The sequence below is a fragment of the Amblyomma maculatum genome, chromosome 1 (genome assembly GCF_055883805.1).
Source record: "Amblyomma maculatum isolate TAMU_Amacu chromosome 1, ASM5588380v1, whole genome shotgun sequence".
In the NCBI taxonomy this organism is placed as follows: Eukaryota; Metazoa; Arthropoda; class Arachnida; order Ixodida; family Ixodidae; genus Amblyomma; species Amblyomma maculatum.
In genome coordinates this window covers 361,841,997-361,869,331 of record NC_139344.1, presented here as the reverse complement: position 1 = coordinate 361,869,331, position 27,335 = coordinate 361,841,997, and the positions used below count along the sequence as shown (strand labels likewise).

Sequence of the window (27,335 nt, the reverse complement as noted above, 5' to 3'; positions counted from 1 at the left end):
CGCATGCGCTGACCGGCTTTGGCTGACGAGCGTGCGCGCGGGACGACGTCGGCACAGCAGCACTTGACGCGTGTTCTTGGAGTTCGAACTTGCACTCTTTCTTCAGAATGACGGCTCTTTGGCTTGGTAGTAGCGTTCGAAAATGATGGCTGACTTCTGTTTAGTGCGCATCCCTTCCTTTCCGAGAATACTGGGCAAGGTTTCGATGGAGTTTTCTGCGTGTAAATTTGCCTGCTGCCTTTCTTCGTTGCCCCTTTTTCTTTTTGAGAAGTAAAACAGACAGTGGTTGCTTTTTCGGTGTCCTGCTGGATTCGGGCTCAGCTGCCCTGACCGCAATCATGCGTCATCGGTGGCATGACGTTTGCCAGCGACAAGCACGGAGCTTGGCGACGGACGAGCGCCCTCAGTGTGCATCCCATGAACCTGCTAAAAAGTTATCTCCCCCTTTTTTCACTGTCCGGAATAGAAAAGAACCCAACTTCCGGCGCAGGAGAACCATGAAGTTGGTGCCTTTCCCAAACTTGTCGGGAGAGCTCTGTGTGAACGTCCTTGTAGACAGGATCTCATACAATTTTAGCCTATCCGTTCGTTCCACTTGCCGCTTACCCTTTTGATCTCCTCTACCGCTTCCTTACTATCTCTTTATTTACGTTGCCCCAGTTAAGGCGCTTCAGATATTAGAAAGCAGATACTGGTGTTGGCAAACATCTTTTCCTTCCGCTTTTGATATCAAATAAATAACCGTTACTGCTACAACCGCTCTTGTGTCAGTCCTGGCGAAAGTATAATTGTAGTGCTCTTGTATAACTAATTCAATGCACACGAGGACCAACATCTCCAAAAAATTACATAAGAGCTTTCGGATAGGATCAGTATACATTCTCTGACGCTCTCGGTCCGCAGTACTTCCACCATCTTCATGGAAAACACGCACAGGGCAGGGAACATGTAAAATAATGGCACACAGAATAACGACTATGTAGCGTGGTGGTGTCAAATTAAAATTATATTGTTGAGCAAAAATATATACTATCATATTGGTGTAGAATTGAATAGTATGCAGGTAAACTAACAATATGCTACTTCTGAGTGTATATTAGTGCCAAATAGCCCGTTTCATTAGCCAGGAGTTGGTATGAACGTAGTTGCCTCGTTTCTATGATTTTTCTTTGATATTTGTTCTTTTCATTGGCTGTTAGCAATGAGCTCATTATCGTTCGCTTCTAAATTGTTATTAACTTGTTTTCACTTTTAAATGAGATGATTTGCGTGTGCATAGGTCACTGCGCATTTTTTTAAGCAGTGAGCTGGCCGTAGTCACAACGACTATCCAAATAGTAATCCTCAGCGGCCGCATCAGAACAACGCCGTTGGTGGCTTTGCAAGTTTGGAGGGATAACAAATGAGAAAAGGTTTGGTGCACGGTGTAAGAAATACTGTGGTTTGGTGCTTTAATCGTCCAGATCGACAAAGTTGTCCAAAAAAAAAAAACACTATTCGCTCGAACTGAGAAAATTCTGGCTCTATGTCGCAGACATTCACGAAGGCATTTCCCTGAAATGAACGACTGGTGTGGTAACGTGGCGAATGAAAATTAGGAATTTTGTTGATAGCATAAGGATATTATCGCGTGGAAAAATAATAGCAGTTTTGTTCTTTTATAGTGTTTCGCTATATAGTGTCGAGCCTAAACCATGGCGGTGGGAACTTTGTGGCATGACCTAGATCCCCTTTTTGATTTAGTTGGGCTCATTCGTCAATTCAACGTATACTGAGAAAAAAGGTTTTTCAGAGCGACCTTTGGAAAGAATACGGTTCCGTAGGCACGTAATAATATGGCTTTAGATATGAGTTCAAATAGAACGATGACACGAAGCACTCTTCCATGTTTTTGAGAAATTGGTAGGAGAATGGGAGAGTGGATTTCACGAGGTGCTCAAGCTGACCTGCTCAGATTATTTGAATTGTAAATATTGGCATAGACTGCGCGCGTCATCCGAGAGACAAGAAAAGCCAGTAGCGCAGGGCTGAATTTGAACTGGCTGCTAAAATGGGGCCAACCATAGAGTATACACTCACTGACAGATTTAACGAGTGTCTACTCATTGTTAGGCAGCGATGAACGAAAAAGGCTTGATAGTGACGAACTCAGGATGATTGTAAAACGTTATTTTATGTCCCACTGTTTAAGGAAGAGATATAATGTCGTCGATACCATCACGCAGCACAGAAAACAGTTCTTGAACAAATTATCTGTGCAAACAATCTGCGGCATAAATGGTTTTAGATTTAGCTTGATGCTCTGTAGTTTAGGAATTTTATCTTGCCTTCCTACTGGACTCATGCGCCGAGATACTATACAGTAAAACGTTTAAATTGGACCGGGAAATGAAAGTAAAAAAAAAAAAAAGTAGAAATAAACGTTTGCTATGCCTTTAAGCATAAAATTGCCCATAACTTAGAAGAAATTGGTAAAAAACGGTAGGCGTCGAGGTTGTTTTCAGTGCTCCTGAGCGGTTATCTGGCCTGTGAAACCGCTTGAACGAAAGAAAAAAAAAGAAAAGAGTTCCCTATACGGCAGCAGCCAGTGCTACATGGACACATATCACTGAGTCTCTTTGAGCAAAGAGAGAAAGAAGAAAGTGTAAACAAGTCTGGTATGTTAGGTTCACATTATGTTTATAAGGCCGGTAGTTATGCCATCCACTGCATGATGGGTATAACATGTTGGTGTATCTATTTTGCTAGATAGCCAGTCTCTTCTCATTATCTTACGGTGTTCATGCCGTCACCAGGCTTTACATTTATGACACATGTTTTTGATTAGCGACAGTGACCCAGCTGCTTAGAAAACTGTCTGATTTGCAGAAGTTAGTTGCCGATTGAACTAATTTGGTGGCGTGAATACCTTTTGGAATAAAAAAAAAATCTTACCTACTCTGCAGAACGTGTACTAAACGTACAAAGTGCGAGAGGTACTGGGATCGATACCCCGCACCTCCACCAAGTGAAATGTGGATTTAATAGTACGTTTGAACGTCTAGCGCTGCCAGTAATTCGGGCACAGCAGGGTCAAATTGTCAGCCGCAGGGCACAGCTTCAAGCACGAGAGATGGGCGCCGGAGCCAAGCGATGGTGATGGCGATGCCGCAGCGTTTTCCGTTCCTTGTCTTCTTTACAATACCCTTAATTTTAATGGGCAGTTCGGCTATATCGGTGTCCTAAGACTGAAAATAATGATGTATTTGGCGTGTATGTCAAACTTCTTAAAGGGGCCACGCAATGCTTGTCCGCTGCATTTTGGACAATCTCTTTAAGGCCACGCAGGTACCGAATTTAACAAGATTACAGGAATCGGTGTGCTAGAACAAAAATTATTACGGAAGGAATTTTCAAGATACAAGAAAACAGAAATTGCTGCCAACTCAATTTTCTCCTCTTTCGCTTTCTCATTTCACTCGCCCATTAACGACGGGATGCAGGACCAATCGAAACAGCCTACATGAACACGTTACCACAACGTCGCGGAAGATGGCTTCTCGTGGTTGTCGCTGTGACACGCTTTTGCTAAAGTTGACTACCTCTCTCTTCTGTGGCTAAGACCGCGCGGGTGCTTCTCAGAAATGGAATGAGGAACAAAGAGACCGGGAGCCGGGAGGGGAAGAAACATTCCTTCGTCACCATGCACCCTCACCTATTGCGCTTTTCTCGTGAGCTGTCTCCTTGACCGGCCCTTTCTAGAAACCCTATCCAAAGGAATCCTACATGGCGAGGGGTGACTGGAGAGGTCGTTCAATTCTCTTGCCTAACTTTGGCTCATTGCCATAGGTGTATAAGTCGTGAAAATCATTGATGCAAAGTAACAACCAGCGCCTCTGTTAGTGCTTTTTGGGCCACTTGCTTTGCAGTGCCTTTGTGGTAAGCAAACATTGGATAATATAAAATGCGACAATCCGACACAACATATTGTTTCTAATGGACACAATTTTCAGCGCATTTGTTGTTATTCAATCGTCCAACGCTAGCCAGTTGGCGTCACATCATCCGCAAAGAACCACCACTGTGTTCCGCACAATCGCTACCATAATGTTGGTTCTCGGGCAAATTAAAATATTAAATACCGAAGTATTTGTGTTTCGACTGGTGGTACCAGCATCACCGTAACCGAACAATTTCAACAAACAGGCAAAACAATGCAGTCACATTATGTTGCAGGATCCCCGTAAGCTCCATTTTTCTTTCGATTCGTTCTCAGCTTAACAGCTGTACAGGCTCTTGATTGTTCATGATGCAGCTTCTCTACTCTTGCTTATGGGCATTTTTATTTACGACATTCTTCATATTTTAAGGAAAGAATCGATTATTAATAATGACAACTACCAGAATTTAAGGGCTCTATTGTCTGGCTATCATAGCAATAAGGTTGTGTCACGGCCACTCGATGGAAGTGCGCTTCCATCGAGCGGCCGTGGATTTGTGCTGTACGGCTTTTGGATTGTTCAGCCTTTCATTGAGCAGCATAAAGATTCGTAAAAATGTCTAGGCCACCGTAACGTCCGGCGAGAACGCGTGTACGCCGCGGGTCCAGCTTCTTTCCTTTCCTTGTACCCCAGCAAAAAGGAAGTGAGTAGAGGAGCCGCACAATAGGCGTGCCTGGGACACTATGAGTGAAAAAGGAAACAAAAAAAAAATCAGAAAATAGAAAACGAGCCTCGAAAGGCTGGGCGTGTGGCGAGAACGCACAAAGCACGAAGATTGTTGGCGTCTCTCTCCCCAACCAGGGAGGTGGGTTGTGAGAGAAGGAAGAGCTCAACGTCGTGGGACACATGGTGCTAGTTTTGTGAACTACTGGAGTTTAGGCCAGAATCCTGGCCATGCTTAGTGAGTCGAAAATAGCTAGCACTCTTGCTGAGACTAAAACAGTAATTTTGAATAAAAAACTAAAAACTAATGTGTACAATTTTAGGCGCGTTAGTATGCTTTTTTTTAGGAGCTTAGCACTGATATGTAACTCGAATTTGTACTAGTTGAATAACCTGCTTGCAAAAACGTGTCAGTTTTTTCTCAAGATCAACGTCACTGATGATACTATCGTTGTATCTCGTGCCGATCTGAAAACAACACTTCAATATCCCTTTAGGTAAAGATCCTCATAAGTCATTTTGCCCGAAATATCCTTTTCAGTATTAAAACTACTTGTGAGGTGAGCCTTTCTTTCAGCTTTCAAGCTGAAGGAAAATGGTAGTTTGGGGAAAGTGGTAAGGAATGACATGACTGAATAAACTGATAAAATATTTATATATATGGCAGAAGTCAGCCTCAGCTAGACTAATCCAAGTAGCAAATCAGGCAGCAACGCATATTTATAGAACTTGGTAATTATTCGGGGATTTTTCCGCCCTGTCTTACTCTGCGGAGAACGATATAGATAGCAAAACGAGCTAGTATGTGCGCTCCTAGGTAAAAGCACATGCTCGGCCCTAAGTGCAACATTACTATAAGACGAGAAGATGAGATGGGCAGTGGCCACGTGTCATCAGCGAGTTATCCTGATTGTTTGTTTTTCAGACGTGCCAATGGGCGTTTTCACACCACCCATCTACCGGAACAGCCAGAAAAAGTGAGTACTCTGCACGATGCTTCCCTGCTGGATGTTGATAACGAAAAATGGTCGCTAACACAGGATTTGCTGGCCGCCATTGCTGCATCCGCGCATGGTTCGCTCTATATATCTTTGTTGGTTTCTATCGCCTTTACACCTTTCTAAAGTGTGTGCACTGGTAAACAAAAATATTTAAAAAAGCGCAATATCTCCATATTAGCTGCACGAAGCCTGTATAATGAAATGGAAAAATACCTCCTTGTCAGATAGTAATGAACGAATTGGCAAGAAAAAAAATTAATTTTTACCAGATGATGGTGGCGTGTATTATAATGTCGTCACTGCCAAATAAATTGAATTTTCAACGCGGAGACGGCATCAGAAAGGCGAAGGGCAGTGTTTTTCAGTTTTAACCTCGCAAAAAACGGAAACAAGAGCAGACAGTTGTGGTCTTTGAACTCGTGAAAACATATATATGCTTTTCCAATAAGTTGTTACTGCAGTGACAACTTATTGACAACCCGTGGGCGTCGCCATATTGTTTCCTGGACTGCTTTGTGCAGTGTGCGGTAGCATAGGGGAAGTCACTACAGAACCGGTTTGGAGCAGTCCGGACAGGACACGTTTCCACATCTCTCTCGGTCGATGGAAAGGTTTCTGCGCAGTCTATTTTCGGGACTTTCCGAGTACTAATAGTCAGTGCACAGTTGCGAAACGTAAGGCAAGATGCAACAACTACAAGACACTGACAAGAAAGGTCGCATAGGAGGAGGCGGCCCGTATGTGACAAGAAGCCTGTCAAATGCAATTACAGCAGAGCATGTGTCTGACCTCGCTTTCGTAATGGTCATATAAAAATGCATCATATTTATTTCCTCTGTGAAAGTATTATAAGCCTTGTGCATCGAAACATTGCGCCCGCTAAGGTCCGGTAGGCACGATGATGCTGAGTCACGTCTGCCGCTGAGGCAAGGCTGTCATTGGTGACGGAAAAGCAGTAAACGGCTTTGGCAATTCATTTGAAGACGTCGCCCACCTTACCATCATCAAACACATTTCTGCTGACAAGCCGGAAGAGTCTGAGCGCTTCCTCGATGTGCTTAATATAGGTGTTACCTGCGGGACGTGCTCTTTGTGCAAGGCTTTGCTCAGTATTTTGATTGAGCAGATTGACGTGCCGTTGCGTTGCGGTGGTTACGGCGCAGGACTCATGTGTCTAAGGATGCAAGGATGCTGTGCAAGGATAGAATCCTGGCCGCGGCTGCCGCTTGTCGATAGGGACGAAATGCTATGCGCCTGTGGGTTCTGTGATGTCGGTGCCCGTTAAATATGTTGCGAAATTATTGAACGCGTCCCCAAATGCAAACGGAGAGCGGTGTCTCGAGCAGGTTCGAACAAGATCACAAACAAATGAAAAAAAAAAAAAAAAACACAACGAAGACGTTTTTATAATTTATATATAGGACGCCAATACGAAATGACAAAGCAAAACACACACATAAAACTCGCACAACTCTACATTTTTAAGCATTCACCGGATAAGGAAAGTTAAGAAAAAGGCAGAGATGTCTTGTAGCCAGGTCAGACGTGGTGGGGTGAGCTGCGTTGTGCCGGCGATGCAGCGTTCAGAATTTCTCTGCGAAAAGCCACGTGGAACCAGGAGCAGAGAGGACCCAAAGGAGACGCTGGCGGACTTGCGTCGGTAGCCCCGGGAACTTGGCAGCTGCAGCGTAACCGATTTCTGAGATCAGAGTCAGATCCGTCGATATCGTCCTGTGGGAAAGAATTAAGCTAAGCGTCGGCTGCGGCCAACGGCCAGTAGGCCAAGGGCGTTCTCCAACATTTCCAACAATTGGCAAGTTTACGGGCGAGACGAGGTTATTAAGAGATAAGTACTGGATTAACTAGACATGGAGTAAGTAGCGAGACGAACGTAATTCGCTGTTTCTCAGCCTCACCTTCTCTGAACCCAATCACCTTCTATTCTTCTAAATCACTCTTTGCGGGGCCCGTGACAATAGTTTTGCTTTTAATGCTCCAAATATGCCGTAATGGTTTTGCCTAGTATGTACTGTCGTTATAAAAGCTTATACCTTGCGGTAATTATTGCATTCTCCATTTGAGACGCAATTTGTCGTTCTCAATTCAATTCACTGCATGTTTCTTTCCTGACTATTTTAGCCTCAACACTGATTTTCAGTTACGGATGTACTATTTCACTAACCTTGAACTGCTACATGGCAGTCATTATTTGAAGAAAATTGGTGGGTAAATGCGTAATATTGTAGTATTCAGATTTACGCGAGTTGAAGGACATCATAAGGGGCAGTTTATTAACGCTACCCCCCGGTATGCGATTTCAATTTATACTCCTGCCTCACTGGCGTACTGTAGGTTAAACAGCCCCTACCATCTGCGCAAATTTACATCTTCGATGTATGGAGCTCAGGTTCCTCTCAAAGCAATTTGTCAGTGATGAGTGCGGTTAGGCTGCCCTACTGAGCTTCAGGAAGGTTGTTATCTGTCAACACCATTGTATAGTGGGAGCACTGCCGCGCGCTCTGGTCGTTCAGGCGGTTAATTGGGAAGGCGCCATATTTCGTTTATTCAGTGTCCCACAAGAAAGTTGACAGTGGTAGCGACCCGACGAGGCGTGTCAGGACTACTACATTCGACCACTTCCTCCCAACATTGGAAATACCTCATGCGCAGTCTGGCAAATGTGATTCTTTTTCAACAATTTGTTGATAGGTTGGGGCTGTGCTATGGGAACACCTAAGATTGACACTTGTTTCAATATCATTCCTTTCGTAAACAACTTACAAACAGCTGGAGGCAACTCATCGTTCACGTGATACTTGAAGCGCAGGAGTGTGTTCACGTCGATTTCGTTATCCTAAGAGGGTCCTCATCCTGGCGTATAAGAACGCGGGACGAATACACAGTGAAAGCATTTCAGCGACCTTATTTCGGGGTTTATGGCAGTGCACTTTCTTGTGCTAAGCTTGTGTTAATAATGTATTATTTGTGATAATTTTAAACCTTTTTCCCTTAGTGATCGTCATAACGTATTTAACTGAACTGTGGTTTATGCATGCTTTCGTTAGTATTAAGGAGAAAGGGTTTCTTGCCAATGCTTCGTGTGACTAGAAAGTGCGGCCAGAAAACGTCCTTCGCACCTGTCAGTAATCCCGAGACCGATAATGAAATCAGTTACTGATAATTCGTGATAGTTATTATTTTATTAGTCATAGTCATAAGTAGTCATGACTAGTCATAGTCAGTATTTATAGTTATTTATGATTAGTCGCAGGCATAGCCAGCTCCAGTGATTATTAGTCATTGTCACAGTTACTCATGGTTAGTGTCTGCAGTCATAACAGCTCACTGTAGATGGCGGCATGCATGCGCATACGTGTCTGAATATGCCAGGCTTTGAGAACCGGAATGTGTGTACAACACAACGCATTAGAAGTGTGGACAGAGGCGCACATCCAGACCAGCAACGGCAGAGAAATGCTTTCACATTGACACACGTAAGGAGGCGCAAATGCCCCTTGGAAGGTTTTGTGCATGCAGATGCCGTTTTCTGGACAAGTGCACACAGCAACAACCCGTAGTTGTTATTTAGATCGTATTGTATTGTAGACATGTATTTTGCACTTGCAACTAAACTTATAATTCACGGCTGCCAGCGCTCTTCTCGTTGTGCAGGCTTTTTTTTTCACTTTATCGTGTCGCGTTCCGAGCTGGCGTCCGCCGCCACACAAACATTGGAAAGCGTGATAGTGCAAACGCCTTTTGGAGGGAACAGTGCAAAAAGCCGGTGTCGTAATCACGACTGACCGTGTGCATTCATTGAAGAAATATCAGTGGAAGGATGGACGATTGTTCCAAAAAGGTAAAAAGATTTTCCCCGTAATTATCTGTTTTTTTGTTTTTTTGTTTTTAAATCCCGTAGCGCCCGCCCGACGTCATAAACTTTCATAGGTGTTGGCTGGGACCACACCGACAAATAGTTGTCTGTATTCTTGAATTAACGTAGGTCAAGTTAACGAGTAATTAGTTGTAAGTCTCGGAGGTTGAGTGGAAGATTAGAGCAGGCAACCGCCGCCGCGCCCGCTAAACCCTTGCCCTCAAGCGCCGCCGGCAGCCGCGCCGATCATGGCACCATTTCGAATTAATACGCTGTCATTGTAGTTGTGGTTATCAAATGAGTCATCTTCATGCCACTAAGGCACCGCAAGAAAAGCCACCGCGTTTCTCCTCATGAAGTCATGTTTCCGTGGGAACGGGTACTTCGTATGGTAGGTTCGTTGGGTTATTTTAGGTTTCGCCCCGTTGCCCCTAGGTATCGCAGGAAAGCAACAGTGGCGGGCGAGCACCGTTGATCAGTTTACTCCGTCGCGAGCGCTGTTTAGCATGTGTCCGGTTGATCGTAAAACGCATTATACAGCCACAGCTTATCGACATTTTGGACGCAGTAACCGGGAAATAGTGTTGTCTGGGAACCTATTACCCAGGAGAAAAATAGTGGAAAGCTATGGGAGAAGTTTTACTGCCCGCGATTTTAAACGCATGAAAAGGGAAATCGTATGAACCGGGAACGTATCAATGAAGCTCTACATATAGTACAATAGATCATTAGGTGAATTCGTTTTTTCGTCTGCTAACATGTTGTGATGTATGGATGCGAGAGTTGGACTGTGAAAAAGGCTGACCGCCGAAGAATTGACACGTTTGAATTGTGGTGCTGGCGAAGACTCTTGAGAGTTCTTTGGACTGCCCGAAGGTCAAATCAGTCGATATTGTCGACCATAAACCCTGACTGCTCATTGGAGGGTCAAATTCTAAAGTTAAAGCTCAGCTACTTTGGTCATCTGATGAGAAGAGAGGAGTCGCTGGAGAAAGATTTGATGTTGGGAAAGGTTGAGGGTCGCCGGAGAAGAGGTAGGCAGCGAACGCGATGGTTAGATGGCATCCTTGGGGCACTGCTGCAGATGAAGTTATGTGATGTTAGAAAGACAGTGAGAGACCAGAAAGCGTGGCGTGGCATGGTCCATAGGGTCACGAAGAGTCGGACACGACTGAACGACTGAACTGAACTGAACATGTTCGTGTACCATGCGCGTGATCAACATTTGTGCGTCCTGCTATGTTCATCAACGAAGAAAACGTTTAGAAGTGCCCTGATTTTTTTTCATAAAAAAAAAAGAACATGTAATGCTGCTTTAAAATGCCAGTAGCGAATAAACCGGCGCTTGAGAGCCAAAAGTGTTGTGTAAACCTACCGTCTTCCGTTTCCTACAGCCGCATATTCGCTGGCACGTCCGGCTACCTAGTGATGACTGGAGTGATGCGGGCCCTTACATTCACCGGTAAGTGCTCTCTTGCGTCAGCAGTGGCTTGTGTGTCCGTTTCGCCATTTTTAGCCAAGGCAGGTACCTTGGCAGGAGTTCATTTAGAATGACGACAGGCCAGACGCAAATGCTGTCCTCAAAGTCAAGTGGAATCTAATTTCTCTGCGGGAGCTAGACAAGAAATTAACTTCATGCTGCAACGACACTAACGACACTGGAGTTAAATTATTTTCAACAATCGTCAAGCTTCAGTCTCAAGAAAGAACTGGATAGCTAAGTTTAATCCGGTTAAACCAGTCCCAAAGGTAATTATTCTACACCAGGTCTCTATGCAGACTGAGGAGTATTGTAGAAGTCGGTGTTCTTTGCGTCAAGAGAGGTGGCTAAATTGATCATCCGATGGTGCATGCAAGCAGTGTTGTGTGCAGCCAGCCACCGCTAGTATGTGTTTTTGCACTGAATTCGCAAGGAAGGCGAAATATGACATACGGGACAGCTAGCCTGAAGGCCAGAAACGTGCAGTATCAAGAGATGGCGTTTAAGAAAAGCAGCTTATCAGCTTATCGCCTCAGGCTGGAGAAAGGGAAAGAGGAGAAAAACAGGGAAGCGGGAGGCTGCCGCGCAAAGGGCAGCCGCAGCAAGCTCGAATCCCACAAGCTACAGCAGCCGTGTTCACCGTTCCGTTGAGGCGTTTGGCCACTAGATGTCCACCAGTGTGCTCATCACACCGGCCACTGGTACCAATCAAGGATGCGTCTCATGGAAAATTGAAGGCGCTTTCATCTCTGCGCCGCTAAATACTTCGCCGGATTGGCGCAGGTAGCACTTGTAACAGTTGTCTAATAAGTATTTTTTTGTGGGGTGGGGGGAGGGAGAGGGGGTGGTTGCAACTGAGCCGAGCCAGGTAACACTAACAGTCCGTCATTTTTTTATTCATTGAGAGTAAGCTGTCATTGCTGCTCTCAGTGGTCCTGTTGAAGAAGTGTAATGTCACCACTTCTCGAATATTGTCAACCTGAAAAATGTCATTCTCACGTTAACGCGCTTACGGCTTTATCTGCATATGGTCAAAACCAAGCCAGAGGCACAGAGCGCTGTACCTTAGCTTTTGCGTGCTAGCGTGATGAAGTTCATTACGCACGTGAATACCTTCTTTAGTTTTCTTCTTCTATCTATTCTTCTATAGGATTCTTTGCGCTTTACTTTTTGTTGCAAACAACTTACCCACATCTGTTTGAGGAATGCTTACTGACGATCCAAAATTAAACATGCCAAACCAACTTATGCGACAACCAATAAGAGGCTGTCTGCAGCGTGCCACCAGCGTCGTGTCCACGAGTGTGGACCCTTGTTTTAAAAAGTGTCCCATAAAGCTTATTCTTCGTGCCTGCAAAGGGCGCAAAGCCAAGGCTGGAGGAGCGGCGAACATTAAGCACTTTGGGAGATGATCTTTTGGCAACATAAAATGCACTACAATAAAGCTGAAGCTAATGAACATTGATGTCAAAATACATGAGCGGAAATCCGCATCGCGCTCCTTATATATTGATATGTAGGCGGCATAAAGTCTTAATTCTGCAGGTGGCTCATGATAGGTGGCGCAGGTGAGGCCTCCGGGGTAATTTCGCCTAGATGGAGTTCTTTGCGAGGTCTTAACGTTGCGCTGTGCGCACACGGGCGCTCGTATCTCGCCTCCATCAAAAGTCGCCAGTCGCCGCCGAAAGCCAAACCCACAGCCTTAGGCTTACCACCTTATGCCGTAGCCACTAAGCCGCCGAGTTGGTCGTCACTCACTTCTATGTCATACATGGCCAGGAGGCAAGAGCGGGCCCGGACTAACGCCGCTTATAACTTATCGTAATATGTTGTTTTGCTACAAGATATGCAGTTGGCCATGGCACGACTGCACTGTTGCGGTTTGTTAAGAAGTATCCAATAGCGACAGAAGAATAAGCTTGATTTCTTGTTCACTGTATGATTCCCTCGAGCTCTTTGTGAAACTGGTGGAGTATAGAGGGAAGAAGTGGCGCCGGTCTTTTATTGACGTTTTTTGTGACCTCAACGTTTAACCGAACCAGACCTATTACTCAGCAGTCATCATCAGTGCTGTAACCTTCATCGTAACTGAGCCTTTGAGCGCCGGGCTCCTTTGAGCGGCTTGCTACAAGGCGGCTACTTGGCGCCATCGGCGCGAGGTTTTCATATGCGTCAGCGAATCGCGAACAACGCTCTTGGCTCGCAGGTGCGGTGGTCGTCAACGGTCAGCTGTCGCCCGAGAACTGGATCGGCTACTCATGGACGAGGAAGATGGAGAGGTACACCGAATGCCTCGCTAAGGGTGCTGACAACGTGAGCTCCACTTTTCAGTATATTAGTATAGAGCCTAAAAAAAAAAAAAAAAAAGCAGGTTGCAGCAGCTACCCGCGTTGTATCACTCCGATAACAAACCAAAGAGAAAGGAAAATCAACATTTTAGTGTTTCACTCTATTCAATAATCAGTGGGAATTTCTATTATTGTTTCTGCTTACCAGATACTATTTGTTTCTTTCGCGAAGTGCATTGTTGTTGAAGGCATGTGCAAAGGAAGGTGGTAACACTTTTTTATAAATAATTTGTCTAGAGTACTAAGGCGAAAGCCTTTAATGGGTCATAACTGCCGTCGTTCGTTTGTCAGGTTACACTATAGCCGTCAATCAAATGACGTCATCACCCAAAACCGAGACTAACGTCATCAAAAAAATAAATATCCTTTCTCTATTGGGAATCGAAGCTCCATCCCTCGGATCCCAAGCCGAGCGCTTTAATCGACTGTGCCACGCCCGGGATCGTGAAACGCACGTCCTATATATTCTCCTTGTCTACCGTGAGAATGCTATTAGCGATGATAATGACGCTGCAATTAGTGATAAAGACAATGATAGCGTTAGCAATGATAATGACGGTTCATTAAATTGATAATTATAATGAGAGCAAACGTGATGCACCGTATGCACCAGCAACGCTCCGGCTTTCGCATTTCTGCACTGTAGATTCCACAGTGCTCGGCATTTTTATATCTCGAGCTACTTTTGTTCACGCCTGCATATCAGTTCAAGTCTATATAAGTGACAAATCTAGAGGACGCAAGCGCAGTTGAAAAAACATGCCATGTCAATGACATCTAGGATAGTTTCTTCCTTTGCACATGCTTTCATGCCCGCATAATTAGTTCAATTTAGTTGCGTGCGCATGAGTTCGCCATGTTTATCACGGGACAGGAGGGCCCGGTATAAGCGAGGGTACCGAGGAGAAAAATAAAGTACATGGACGGTGGTAATATACTGTATTCTATGCACGATCATCACAGTCTGCGATGGGTGATTCCAAAGATGAGTTTTTTAGGCGCATGCATTAAAAAGACGAAAAAGAAATCCCAGATTAAAAACTGCATGGGGCGGATTCGAGCTCATGAGTATGCTCTGGAATTCCAGTGCGGAACCTAAAAACTACGGCAGCCTCGTGTTACCTCAAATGAGCTCTCTGGTGTCGTACCAGTTGGGAAACTCCACCTCAAATAGTGACTATGAGTCTGTCCCTTTCGTGTGCTTATTGACTGTGTCGCCGTTTAGAAGAGGCCAGTGAATGCTACCTGCTATGTTCATAATAAGCCTCTGAAAAACGCTCTATTCTTATTTTTTTTACTTGTAAAATACATCTAGGTCTTTTAAAAAACAATAATCACGACATGAGAGACATCCTTTCAACTGATTGTGCTGCCATGTGGGTGTGCAGGTATCAACAGCTTCAAGGTTTTAACTATGACGTTGTTAAAGGACTTTTGACCAACTTGGGCCATTGCTTTCTTTGCGTGTGTAATAAAAAGGGATCGACGGTAGGGTTTGCGTCTTACGCTTAAGGTGGAGCTTAAGTATGTCCCTAATTTTCGCACGCACACAATCGATACCGCTGAATTTTTTTGGTTGGAATTTTATTCTTAGACAAATTTTTTTTCTGTCCAGGCATTCACAAGAGATGTCGCTAGCGATGTTATTTTAGACACAGGCTTAAACTGTAAAATAATAACGACAGCAGGAATAATCATAACAATAAAAGGCCAAATGTCAGCAGGCAAGTTTCACCCAGGATATACAGTTCACGTAGAATATTGTCTGTTTATTACCAAAATAAAATAAGTATCTTTTCTGTTGAGCAGTAATATCATGACTGCTCTATTTTTTTACGAGGTAATCTTATCTAGTAATTGCGTCTGACGTGACCGTTTGCACCGAAGTTACCCAGATTCTCCTCCCTGGGACACAGGCACGCGGAATACTAAGTTTTTCGCGACAAAATATGAAGCCCAAGAAATTTACTGATTCAACAATGCTTCGTATTGGGCAAGTTGGCTGCCTACAGCGCCCGTGTCGCCCATTACTTCTGCCTGTCTTCTTTGTCGCGCTACAATTCGGCAGGACATACGTAATAACCGCATCACTTCTGCAATACATGCTTCAGTAACGGGTAGCCCTGCGACATTAATGGCATGGTGTTTGTGAGGAGTATATTGTGTTGTACGTATTTGCCCATGTTTGCCAAACAAAGAGCACAAAGGCCGAGGAAACTTCGTTTTACTTCAGAACATGTCAACTCAGAACGGAAGCAATTGCTCTGCAATATAAGGAAAACGGCTTCTTCCACATGGCGGATAAAGCATGAATAGCCCCTGTTATTTTTCCTTTTCGGTACTTGGCCCTTAACATGCGGTAGCACGTGTTGACCTCTAAGTCCCTAAACCTGCGTACCGTTATCGAAATTTTTGCGGGTTGAACAGAAGTATCCTCTGTTCCAAATCGAAAAGCATGAAATCTGTGTGAATTCGGGAGAAGAGGGAAGTTCGGTTCTTAAATATCCCTTGCACTGCCAGAACCTTTTATTTCGCAATATGAACAATTTCCCTAAGCTGCTGCAACATTGCCGCCCCATAAGGTGTGCCAGTGTTCGCGAGATCAGTGAAGACAAGCAAGAGGCGGGGCTACAGTGCCGGTGGTGTAAGATCGAGGAAAAAAAATCAAAAGCTGATCGCTGCGATTGGCACAATATGCGTTAGCATTACTATTCCCCCTTGCAAGGATCAGGCGCTGCTGCTTAAGCGTTGGGACTATCCGATGCAACGGTATTGAGTGCACAGATAACCCTGTGGCTCTCACTGTCTTCGGTCGGGAACTTCTCTCATTCATCTCCCTGCATGGTTAAGAGGAAGATTTCCTGCTCTTCACATTGCCTCCTCTTATGTCGTCGCTTCATGCGCCAGTGCGGATGCTCTTCGCGATAATGGGTGTTCCCAAGTTAACGCTTCAAATATAGCGCAAAGTATCCAGAAATGCAAACATTAGTGCATGGAATATGGGATAAAAACAGCTAATAATGACAAAGAACCAGAATAATACCAAAATATTAAAAACTAAAATAAATTAGGCACTCATTATTAAGCTTGACTCGGCAAGAGAGCGTTTACCAGCGCCCCATTTCAAATGGCCTGAGAATGATATCAATAGCATGTGCAAACGTAGGGGTGTGGTATGTGGAGCTAATTTTTCAAAAACGAAATTCTGTGTGCATGACTGGCATATCCGTGTTCGGCTCGTGCGAGGAGTGTATGCAGTGACATCAATAATGCGTCGCAGCAGAAGGGTGCATTTTCGAGGTCACTGGTTCATAGCACGCTGAACGTGGCCATGGTTAGCCCAAAACGAGGCTCGCTTTCTACAAATACGCTCTTTTTCAGAGCTCCTTGGACATTTTCATGTACCCATACATGATCGGAGCAGTCACGCCAGCTCTCAGGGTGAGTTACGAACGACGCCCTATTTCTGTCTCTTAAAAAAACACACACACAAAAAAAACACAAAATTCCTTTTTCAAACGCTGTACCGTCAAGACCCCGCTCTCTACATTGGCGTTGACCGAAAATACGAGCACTTCTCTGAAAGGTGGTAGTTAACAGGTAGTTAGCAGGTAGGTGACAGATTGGTCAGCTGGTTGCGTTAATTCATGATACCGCATGCCATCATGCTGTCAGGAGCTGCGAACGCAGGTAGCTATTTTTGGATGGGCAGATGAGATAGGAACCGAATTTACTGGCACCCTTGGTTCTATAGTGCAGTATGTCTATCCTTAAGCCATGCAACCACGATCGCAGGACATAGTTAAAGGTTAGCTCTTATAGCTAAGTGGCGTTGTCTCGCGCATAATGTGGTAGTTTATCAGCGCGCGGTAATGAATTTATGCGAAATTAGAGACACATATTAAGAAATGTATGGTTAACCGAGCACTAAAATGCGTTTATAGGCACAAAAATTCTCATTTGAAGCTGCAAACGAGGGCCATTAACGCTTTTACGTCATACCTTTATTGGCATTGTATACGTTTGTTTCGGAATTGGCGGTTAACGTCCCAAGGCGACTCAAACTATAAGAGAGACGCCTTAGTGGAGAACCGTGGATATTTCAACCACCTGGCATTCGTTAACGTGCACTGACATCCCTCAGCGACCGGGATTCGATCCCGCATCCTTAGCCACAGTGGTCGAGCACTCTACCCGCTGCACCACCGCGGCGATGCCGTTGTATAAGTGTTCTCAATAATTTTCCCAGTGAGTTTTGCAATTTGATTATTTGTCACCGTGGTAGCAACGGCAAGCTATTTATCCTTTTGTCATATAGGCATGTTATCCAGACATACGCTACCCAGATTGACGCAAGCTAGGATTCCAATACGAAAAAGGGCCGCCTCGAGAATCACGTAAATGATAGGCAAAATAATAAGACACACTATCGTGAATAGATTGCTTCGTGTAATATGAACACATTATAATAAACCTGCAGCCTAACTGAAATGGCTGGACGAAACGCATTGGCAGAGTTTATTAGGCACTAAAAGATTTCTCAGCGTCACCAAAGACTTAATGCTTTTGACTGCCCTGCCATCCTACTCCAAACCGGAGGCGCAGCCAACGCCACCGGTCGAAATCTACTGACCTGCATTAGATTTTGTAATACGTTGATATGACTAGTCATTCTGCGTCATTGACTGTCTAGCCTCGCAGATAATATTTTACTAGGGTATATTGAACTGGGGCCGCCTGCTTCTAACTATTCGCACTGCGCAATAAATTTTTTTCCGAAATGGCGGAAAATAATTCCCGGATTCACGGCAGAAGACGTTTGGTCACTGGACCCTTTTAGCATCGAATAACGCTCCCGCTGTTACTTTTTGACCACCAGTATGCTTGCAAGGGAGACGCTTTATTGCCGAAACATCTTTAATATTTTAGGGCAATAAACGCGAAAGCAATGAAGGTGAGCTTAACGTTATAATAACCAGTGCTAGAAACTACAGTGGCATTGCTAAGGTGGAGGTCGAGAGACATGATCCCGCTTCTAGCATCTCGCGGGCGGTGGTAAAGTGTGGTGCCACGGTATGCACTCGTGTCTGCCTCATGATTAGATATTGCGGACGGAGCGAAGCGAGAGGCATGTTTCTGTGCAAAATGCGGCAATTAAGCATCCATGAGTGGACTCGCTTGTTTACCGAGACCACGGTGTAAGAATAAGTTATTCTTACACCGTGACCACGACCGTACTCTTTTGTTGTGTGGAGGATGCAATTCTTGGAAGAATCGTCAGGTGCCACTAACAAAAAGGGGCTTAAAGCAATGCAAAACGTAAGCTGTGAACCAAATACGAATCAGACATAGTGTACAGTAGGCCCAACTCAATATATAAAGCGGAAATTGTTGCTAAATAAAAAACGAAAAAGCTTTCTCCGAGTAGTGGTGGCTACGTTTTTCTTGAGTTGAGTTGGGTGTACTTGAGTTGCATATGACTTTATCAGTCGTGAGTAGATGGTGACCAACCCAAGGAAAAATGACGCCGGACACTACAAAGCCGCGCCGGCTTTCCTAAGTCTATGATTTACCTCTGTGCATTCCTTTCTTTTCTCACTTCTCTCCGCAAGTACTACCGACGGAAGATATTCGAGAAAGCCTACCCGAGACCTGAGTTCCGAATCGACTGGGTCAGCGACCTGAGCTCGACTCAGATCTTCTTCTACTCCTGGTCCATGGTGAGGCCTTGATCTTCCTTGGCAAAAAATACTACAGGAGCTTAACGACACCTAGTGGGCCAACATCGCAGGCAAAAGAGAAGGCATATTCGTGACCGCAAAATACTTGCAGATTTCATAGAAGGAGCAAGAAGGAGCTGGAGTGCATTTCAGTTATAATAAAGAGAAACATGTTAGCTAACCTTGCCTCGGCTTGAGAGGCAAGCCAGCGCTTCGAGACAAGATTAGGTTAGATGATGTTCACTACGTCCCGACCGCGTCTTGGTACAGGTACCGTACCGTACAGGATCGTAAGGTAAATCGTACGGCTCTGTGCAGACCCACCTGTGCTATTTATAGAATGAAAGGCTATGTAATATGTAAGAAAAAAGTGCGAGCGGGGGTGGATTATTTCTGCAATCTCGCATGCTACTAGCTATCTTGCGGTATTTCTTTAGTGCTGGAATTGCAACGCGGACTTAAATCCTCTTAATTTACAGTTACTAGGTTGAGAGTGTTTGATCAACGCAGAGTCATTATCAGCAAACCTACATGGCCCGTTTAATAGAGGAAAAGTCCGATCTCGTTTAAACAGTTCCTCTTTCACAATAATCACGAAACGGTAATAATTACTGGGAGGCGCGAAGGCCAATTGGATAGATGGTAGATTCAGGACGACTCTCCCACCTTTCTTAATTTACCTTGCTTCTCTTCCTATGCATTTTACTACTGCGAGAATGTAACCGCTCTTCCCGGCAATCGCTTTTTTGCAGCTATACTGCGGAACAACCCAAGGCAGAAACCTGTAAGTAAAGTTGCATTTGTTAAATTTGTTGGGTACGGATGGGGTGGAATAATATGAAAGAAAATACAGAGTTAGTGCAATTTGAAATTTTATGCAAACATGTGACAGAAATCTTTGCAAGAAAATCGGAGTCTGTTCCGTCTGCCACTCTTTCGAAACTCGACCGTATCAGGTGGCAACATTCGGACACTATAATTCAATGAAGATGGCACTGATTCCGCATTCGTGTAGCAACTTATTTCCAGATTGTTTTTTTTTTTTTTTTAACGACGCAATACAGTGCATAAGTGCCGAAAGTTTCCTTTTTTTTATATATATATATATATATACTGCTTCAGGTAAGCGCAGAAGGAGGCCGCTGCCAGGAGGTCTCAAGGTGTCTCTCATGTCGGCGAGCTTCAAAATAGCAAAAGATCAATAATTACTAGGTTATCTTTGCTCGGCATTCCTTTCTACACTTTATAAAAGCCGAAAATCTAGGATAAGTGTCCGTTCCGATAGGGCAACTGCGTTGTACGCGTTAATGAATTTCCTTGTGCCTTTGGATTTACGGTGAACGGCCTAATAACATGCGCCAGCCGCATCATTAACCTTACCTTTCAGCATGCGCAGCGGTCTACGTGAAGACCTTTAAAGCTGTACCCAGAGACCTGAACCTTCACTAGATAGCGATGAACTGCCATTAAGTGACGCCTTAGCACGCCTCAGTGATATTCACTGCAGTTCGGGCACATCGTGTGTTCTTCGATTTTGAATTAATGACACATTATGCTCTCGGACGTAAGTTCCCCGGAATGCATTTGCAACTTTTACCTAAAAAAAAAAATGAATCCTTTTCTGTAAGGCTCCGAAAGCCATCAAGGTCGCGAAAAAAGGCACGGCTCTGACTTAACGGATTGCAAGCGCTGTTCGGTAGCACGTTCCGCATGACATGGCTCCTGTTGTTACTGATTAAGCAAGAGCAAGTAGCCGATGATTCAACGCTATTCATAATACACCTTTCAATTGCAATTACATCCTAGTTAAATACAGTTAAAAATTACAGGACTGCGTTGATGTCTGTTGCAGAGCGGAAATGGCGAAAACTGCTTTACATGACTCATTTCGATAACTGCATCGTCACTGTCATCTATACTATCATCACCATTATCATTATCATTACTATCACTACTATCATCATCATAAACTGAATGTACTGTCGTAATCATCGCTACCACCATCACTATCATGCACTGACTTCATCTTTGTTGTCATTGCGACTATTATACTAACAAATTAGATGATCGGTTTCTCAAGAGCCCGGCGTGGCCGAAAACCAAATTTATTAAAAGATTATACAGTTTGCGCACTCGACTGAGGATCGAAATGATTCCCATTGGAGACAGCGTTTTTCATAACGGTAGGTTCATGTGAACAATTCCTGCGAAAATTTTCTGCAGGCATTTTCTGCGGAAATGTCTGCAGCCCATATCACCCTCCTGCGCCTTGAAAAAAAAAAATGCTTTTAAGCTATATTATTTCTTTAAACTTAAAGTAGTTTTCGACTTTCTATAGCTAGATAACTGACACTTGCAACATCCGGTATTATTCTCCAAATTTATAGAGGTTTTAAAAACGGCAACTTTTCCTGGTTCTTCGATCTAGTCTGCTACCCTTTGTTTAACGAGAAAATAAATGTGTCGCCGCCCTTTTTCGAAATTTTATCGTTACAAGGTTTTCGCACATCGATCTTGTGTGGTCTATTACCGAGATTGTGCGGTACACTAGGCAACCTGATTTGTTACTTCTGCGATGACACCCTAATTTCGAATAAGAGAGAGATGCGTAGAGCGTCGTCATCCCTTGTGAGCATCCTAGCCTGCTGAAAGCGCCTTACAAAGGCTGTGCTTTTCTTTGTTACGTGTTTAATTTCCTTTGAATCGAAGAGCGCCTTTGGGTTTGGAACAGGGAGGAAAGATATACCAAGTTCATCTGAGCTCACCGTCATAAAAATTCTATCCCACATTAAAAGTTTAAAACCTTTGCGTATTTAATGCATGTAGGGTGTTAAGGGAAGAGGATAGGCAGAAGTTCAGAAAAACAAAATCGATCTTTTGTTTTTCTCTAATTTAAAATCCCTGTTCTATCCTTAACACAGTGCAAGGGAAATATTTACCCCGATATCGACTTTTTTCGGAACCTATGCGGCATCCAGCCACGCTCCCAAGTTGACATCTACTCGGGATCTGCGCCTTTCCTAATCTAAAAAAAAAAAAAAAGAGAAAACCCTGTTTCTTTTTTTTTTTTATCGCCTATTTTGTCCACTTTTAGCGGAATGGCTGTGACAACCGAGAAAGGCTGGATAGCGCATTTATTTAGTGAAACAACTCTTCAGACGCAGCCGCATACTCGCGTCGCGCGGTAGGTTGATCGTGCTTCGGCGTTTTTACGCCTGAAATCAATATAGTTTTTATTTTTGCGCTGGAGTTCAGCGCTCATCCAATGACGAAGACAATGAAGTGGTTTAAAAAATGACGCTTCCATGGGCACGGACGTAATTGGACCAGCGATGGCGCCTAATCTCCGGAGCACAATCCAGCGGCGGATGCTGCAGCCACCGTGTCCGTCTGCATCAAAGCTTTCAGGCTAAGCGGAACGCTTGGAGACCATAAGCGCAAGTGTTAGGGACCGTTGCTAGGGACTCATTGACTTCTCTCGTGTGCCGTCGCCGAGAGTTGTGAGTGTAAAGCGTGCGGTGGGGAACTGACGCTGGTGAACGACATGTGGTTGCTTGCCATTTCTCCCTGCAGTGCGTAGAGGGTTTCTTAGCGCACTGGTTCCAGACATCCAAACTGAGAACATCGACCTACATCGCTCGAGCTGATAGTCGGGGTCATTCGGAGTTTCTGCAGGACGGTTTACAATATAGTAGTTGTGTGAAGTATTATAACAAAGCTCTTTCTTCCACACAAAACGCAAAATGTTGCTGCATTTGACCTTTTATTCAGGAACTACAGGAGGCAGGAGGATAAAAGTTTAGCACTAATGAATGGACACTAGTGAGAGTCTACTGAACTAGAATTTTGAACATTAATGCGGAGAATTTCAATTTAAAAAATATGTACTTCAGGTTTTGCCTTAAATATTTGGTAGGCCTAGTAGAAGAAAGTGAATAAAAATCAATTATTCAGGTTTGGTGTGTGGGGTTTAACGTCCCAAAGCGTCTCAGGCTATGAGAGAGACGCCGTAGTGGAGGGCTCTGAATATTTCGACCACCTGGGGTTATTTAACGTGCACTGACATCGCACAGCACACGGGCGCCTCGCTTTTCACCTCCACTGAAAAGCGGCCGCCGAGGCCGGGATTCGATCCCGCGTCTTTGGGAACAGTAGTCGAGCGCCGTAAGCACTGCGCCACCCCGGCGGGGTCCGATATTCAGAAAACAGTACTCCTGGCTCAATATCACTAGCTCAGATTCCTGATTAGGGGTACAAAGATAAATGTTCGAACTCCGGCAGAACACGAGAGAAACGGTTGCAAACATAGGCTAAAATGAAAGAGAGGAATAAGGTCTACTCTGTCCCCTTGAATTTCGTTGACGTGAGTAGTCTGAATGTTTTGCAGAAAACCTATTAGATCGTGTGAATTTTCGTAGAAAACATTTTTTGAATAATCATTTCATTAACATTCTCTCGAAGCTCAAGTCAGATAAGGTGCTTGAGTGTGTACAGCGGCAATTTTGTGGTATTTAAAACTCATCTTTCGTTTCCATTGCAATGCACTACAGAAAATGTTTCAGCGAAGGTATCGCAGCATTGTGGACCTTTACATTAGTAGGATGTTTATTTTGCCTTATTAATGTTGTTTACGTGTGCTCTCGTTTGTTTCTTCAAATGTTTAATAATTACTTAAAATACAGACATTAAATTGTACACAGCAAGTAACTATTGCATAGTTAGGTTTCAGGCTCGCCCTCCGTATACAGTAGAATACTGGCAAATACAACGATAGAAATACTAGCACCCGCAGAAGGGCGCTTAATTTAGCCTGTTTGCGCCACTTTTAATTAAGCCTGGCCTGGTGAAGACGGTATTTGAGTTCACTGACCGCACCATTCGTCCTCTGTCAACACCTCGGGAGCACTGGGAACGAGTAATTCGGAAAGCGAGTTGGATGTCCCTGACAGAGTGAGAGCAAACGTGTATGCCCAATTTATGAAAGCAGTTAGTGATTTTCCAGGTCTTAGAATAGGTCAGGGCGTCTGTGAAACTGCTCTCATGCCATTCAGGCCGACTGTTCAGCAGGATTTGTAGAATTTAGTGGCCGTACTATAATAGATGCTTGCCACGGCCGCTGCATTAATATCAGCCTGGTCTACATTCACTCAGGTGGACTAGTGTGTAAATTCACAAACATTACTCCGTATTTTTTGTTCTTTACACAGGATTGACTTGGCAACAAAGAACAACCGGTATTTCCTCGAGAGCTTTGAATGCGAAGCGGAGTTGACGGAATACAACAAACAAAAGCCGTCATGCGACCTGTGGGAAACCACCCGACGAGAGTACTGAACCCACCGCTTGAAGTCATGACCAACTTGAGGAAGAATAAACCTTGTTTCTTTGTTTTTGTTTCCTCATCCTGAACCATTGTCTTTGAAATAAGGCCTGCACCTGCGCTCAATCAGAATCTTGCAATACCTACTGCAACACAGTGAAAGGAAAAAAAAAAACAACTTCATTTATCTACAAGTTTTGTACACTGCCGTACACGATATAGCGTATAGCGACAATTAAGGCTTGGGTTTCTGTCCTACTCATGGGCAATCCCAGAATAAATAAGACAAAAAACGACTCTGCGAATCTCACACGCACTATAAACAAATGATCAGGCGTACAAAAGGGAGCCTACGGCCGCTAACTAGATACAGGAAGGCTTCGGGGGAAAAAAAAAACTTTTCTGTTTTTTTTTTTTCCTCGAGGCACAGGGAAAAAAAAAATATCTTGCCGTATGGTGCCCTTCAAAAACTGGAAATTTTGTTCTAATCAATACAATTGATAAATGGCTGCTTGTAAACAGGAATAAAACACTGAAAAGACTGCAGAACGCTATATTTTATTTGCTGTTCCTTAGTTTGCATTCAACAATTTCGTTTTGTTTTGAAGCTTTATAATAAATGCTTACTACACTGAAACCATTCGGCTTGCCACAATGTTGCATTCTTGTTTTTCCCTTCTCATTACAGTGCATTTTGAGCTACTCGCGATGTATGGAGAGATCTGTGGTAAATTTTTCTCAACTGTTCCGTTTTGCTGATGGCAAACACGATTGCTAAACCAACAAACGTTAATAGTTAGAGCCATTAAAGTTTTGCACATGCGAATATCGAAATTGAAATACGTATAGAATGCGAATATGGCAAAACAAATTCTTAGAATATCGAATGTGTGATCAGTGAAGGAAACTGAAAAGCTAAAGAAATGGCATACACTCTTTCCCTCGTTAATTTAGGAATTCACATGGTATTTGCAAATAAAGTTAAATCAGAATGTCTAAGAAATGTATACTATACTAAAAAGGTATTCGGGATTTGAAATAAAAGTTATTTGTACCGGAAGTACCTGCGTGTAGCTGCGTGGAGGTGCTATATCGCTACTGAATACAGTGAAAGCTCTTGAATTAAGCCTTCAAGATACCAGAAAAATGTCCCAGTTAAGTGAAAGCTCGAATTATCGGATGGGCTTGCAAAACTGCCAATACCATTTGCATCACATTAATTCGATCTGAACACCAGTGTGATGAATTGGAAAATTTTCAGTGTGTTCGGTAATTTTCGAGTATTCGCAAATTACAAATATTAGTTTTTTTTAAATATGATTCCAAATTGCGTAAAGAACATAGTTGATTCGTATACGCAATTTCTAATATTAGCGCATCCCTGGTCCTTTTATATTCAAGTAAATGTAGCGCAGCATGTGCGCGAGGAGATAAAACCTAAGAAAAGAGCCTTTTTTGCTATTTCAATATTTCAATGCAACCATTCACCTCGATTGTATATATATAAAAAGTGTTCTTTTTGAGCGTTCAAATTATCCGAATTTACATCCCTTCTGTCAGCTAACGTTTGGTCAGAATAACTTGTCTTCGCCTCATATGTTTTCAATCTTAACTACAAATCCTCGGTTCAACGTTGCTTTGAGCCTGTTTACAATCGCCTCAAATATTCCCGAACCAAAGGCGGAAATTTATCGTTCTGTAGATTTTGCCGTCTGTGATAATACTAAGAATATTCTATCAATGTTCATATGCTTTTAGCTCCTATTCTATGTAACTCCGAGCCTGAACTTAGATTCTGAACTTGAAGCAAAACCTGAAGAATTCATCTCATGCTTTCTGAGATCGAGCCCCAAGATTGCTTTCGCATCTTTAGACTTTGAGTGTATTATGTCATGTTTGATTCGGAGCATGAAGTCCTGCGTACACAAGTGAGGTCTGAATCCGACCATCTCATGTGGCCACAGGTCACCCTACTCCATGAAACTCATCAGTCTGGTCTGGATGACGTGCTCCATCAGTTTCCCCACGCACGAAGTTAAGGAAATTGGTCGTAAACTTGCCAGTTGAGGAGGCTTCCTGGTTTCGGTATTAAAATAATACTTGCCGTCTTCCACTGTTGTGGGAGCTAGCCTTTTTCCTAATATTCCTGCATATACTCTGTTAGATACCTAATGGAGTCATCGTCTAGGTTCCTGAATATTTTGTTCGTTACCCCGTCAGGGCCTGGAGCCGACTTCGTCTTAAGTCTTACAGTCTTCGCCCTCACTTCCGCTTCTGTGATGAGGGCGTCCAGCGCATTTTTAGGCGCTCCACCATAGTCAGGAAGTGGGGTTCGTGAAGTTTCCCCCAAATACGTCTCAATTAATTTGGTCCTGAAATCACCATCGTTCCCTTTGAACACGTGCCTCGCTTCTTATACCAGATTGCGTCTTCGAGTTGTCTGGGTCCAACAAGTGCCGGAGGAAGCGCCACGTCTTGGAGAGGTTCATGCTCTCCTCCATTTCGTCACACTTGTCCAAATTTGGTTTGCATAATTTGAAAGTATAATCTTCGACGTCCTTATTAGGTCGCGCAATCCTTCTTCTGAGATTCCGGTTCCATTTCTGTTTTTTGAGACGACGCTCCATGCCCTGCTTAGCTTCCCACATATGCAGAAGACGGCTGTCCGCAATCTCTGGGGCGCTATCCCCTTCCTCTCTAACGTCCGATTTGAGCGTCTTCGACCATTCCTCGATGCTTCTGATGGGCTCTAGTTCCTGAGCCCTCCTGATATCTCTAAATTCATTCCACACAACGACGGCCGGCGTGCGAGCCCGGCGTGTTTAAAGGCCTTCTTTCAGTGTGGAGACAATTACGTAGTGGTCGCTGCCAAAATTTTGATCCGAAGTATGGCATTCTAGACATTTTACGTTTTTCGGGAATGTCAGGTCTGGAGATGTATCCTTACTG

General features: G+C 44.0%; 1 protein-coding gene across 1 annotated transcript in view; it reads left to right on the top strand.

Moving 5' to 3' along the window:
• LOC146207947 (uncharacterized) overlaps positions 1–24,400 on the top strand; it is a 104,022-nt gene extending 79,622 nt beyond the window's left edge. The window contains exons 16-22 of the mRNA XM_084577848.1: positions 5,569–5,620; positions 10,913–10,980; positions 13,205–13,311; positions 16,728–16,787; positions 18,959–19,066; positions 19,819–19,850; positions 24,274–24,400. Of these exons, the coding sequence (XP_084433974.1) occupies positions 5,569–5,620; positions 10,913–10,980; positions 13,205–13,311; positions 16,728–16,787; positions 18,959–19,066; positions 19,819–19,850; positions 24,274–24,400 (554 nt within the window). The remainder of the gene's footprint in view (positions 1–5,568; positions 5,621–10,912; positions 10,981–13,204; positions 13,312–16,727; positions 16,788–18,958; positions 19,067–19,818; positions 19,851–24,273) is intronic.
• Positions 24,401–27,335: the final 2,935 nt, after the last annotated feature.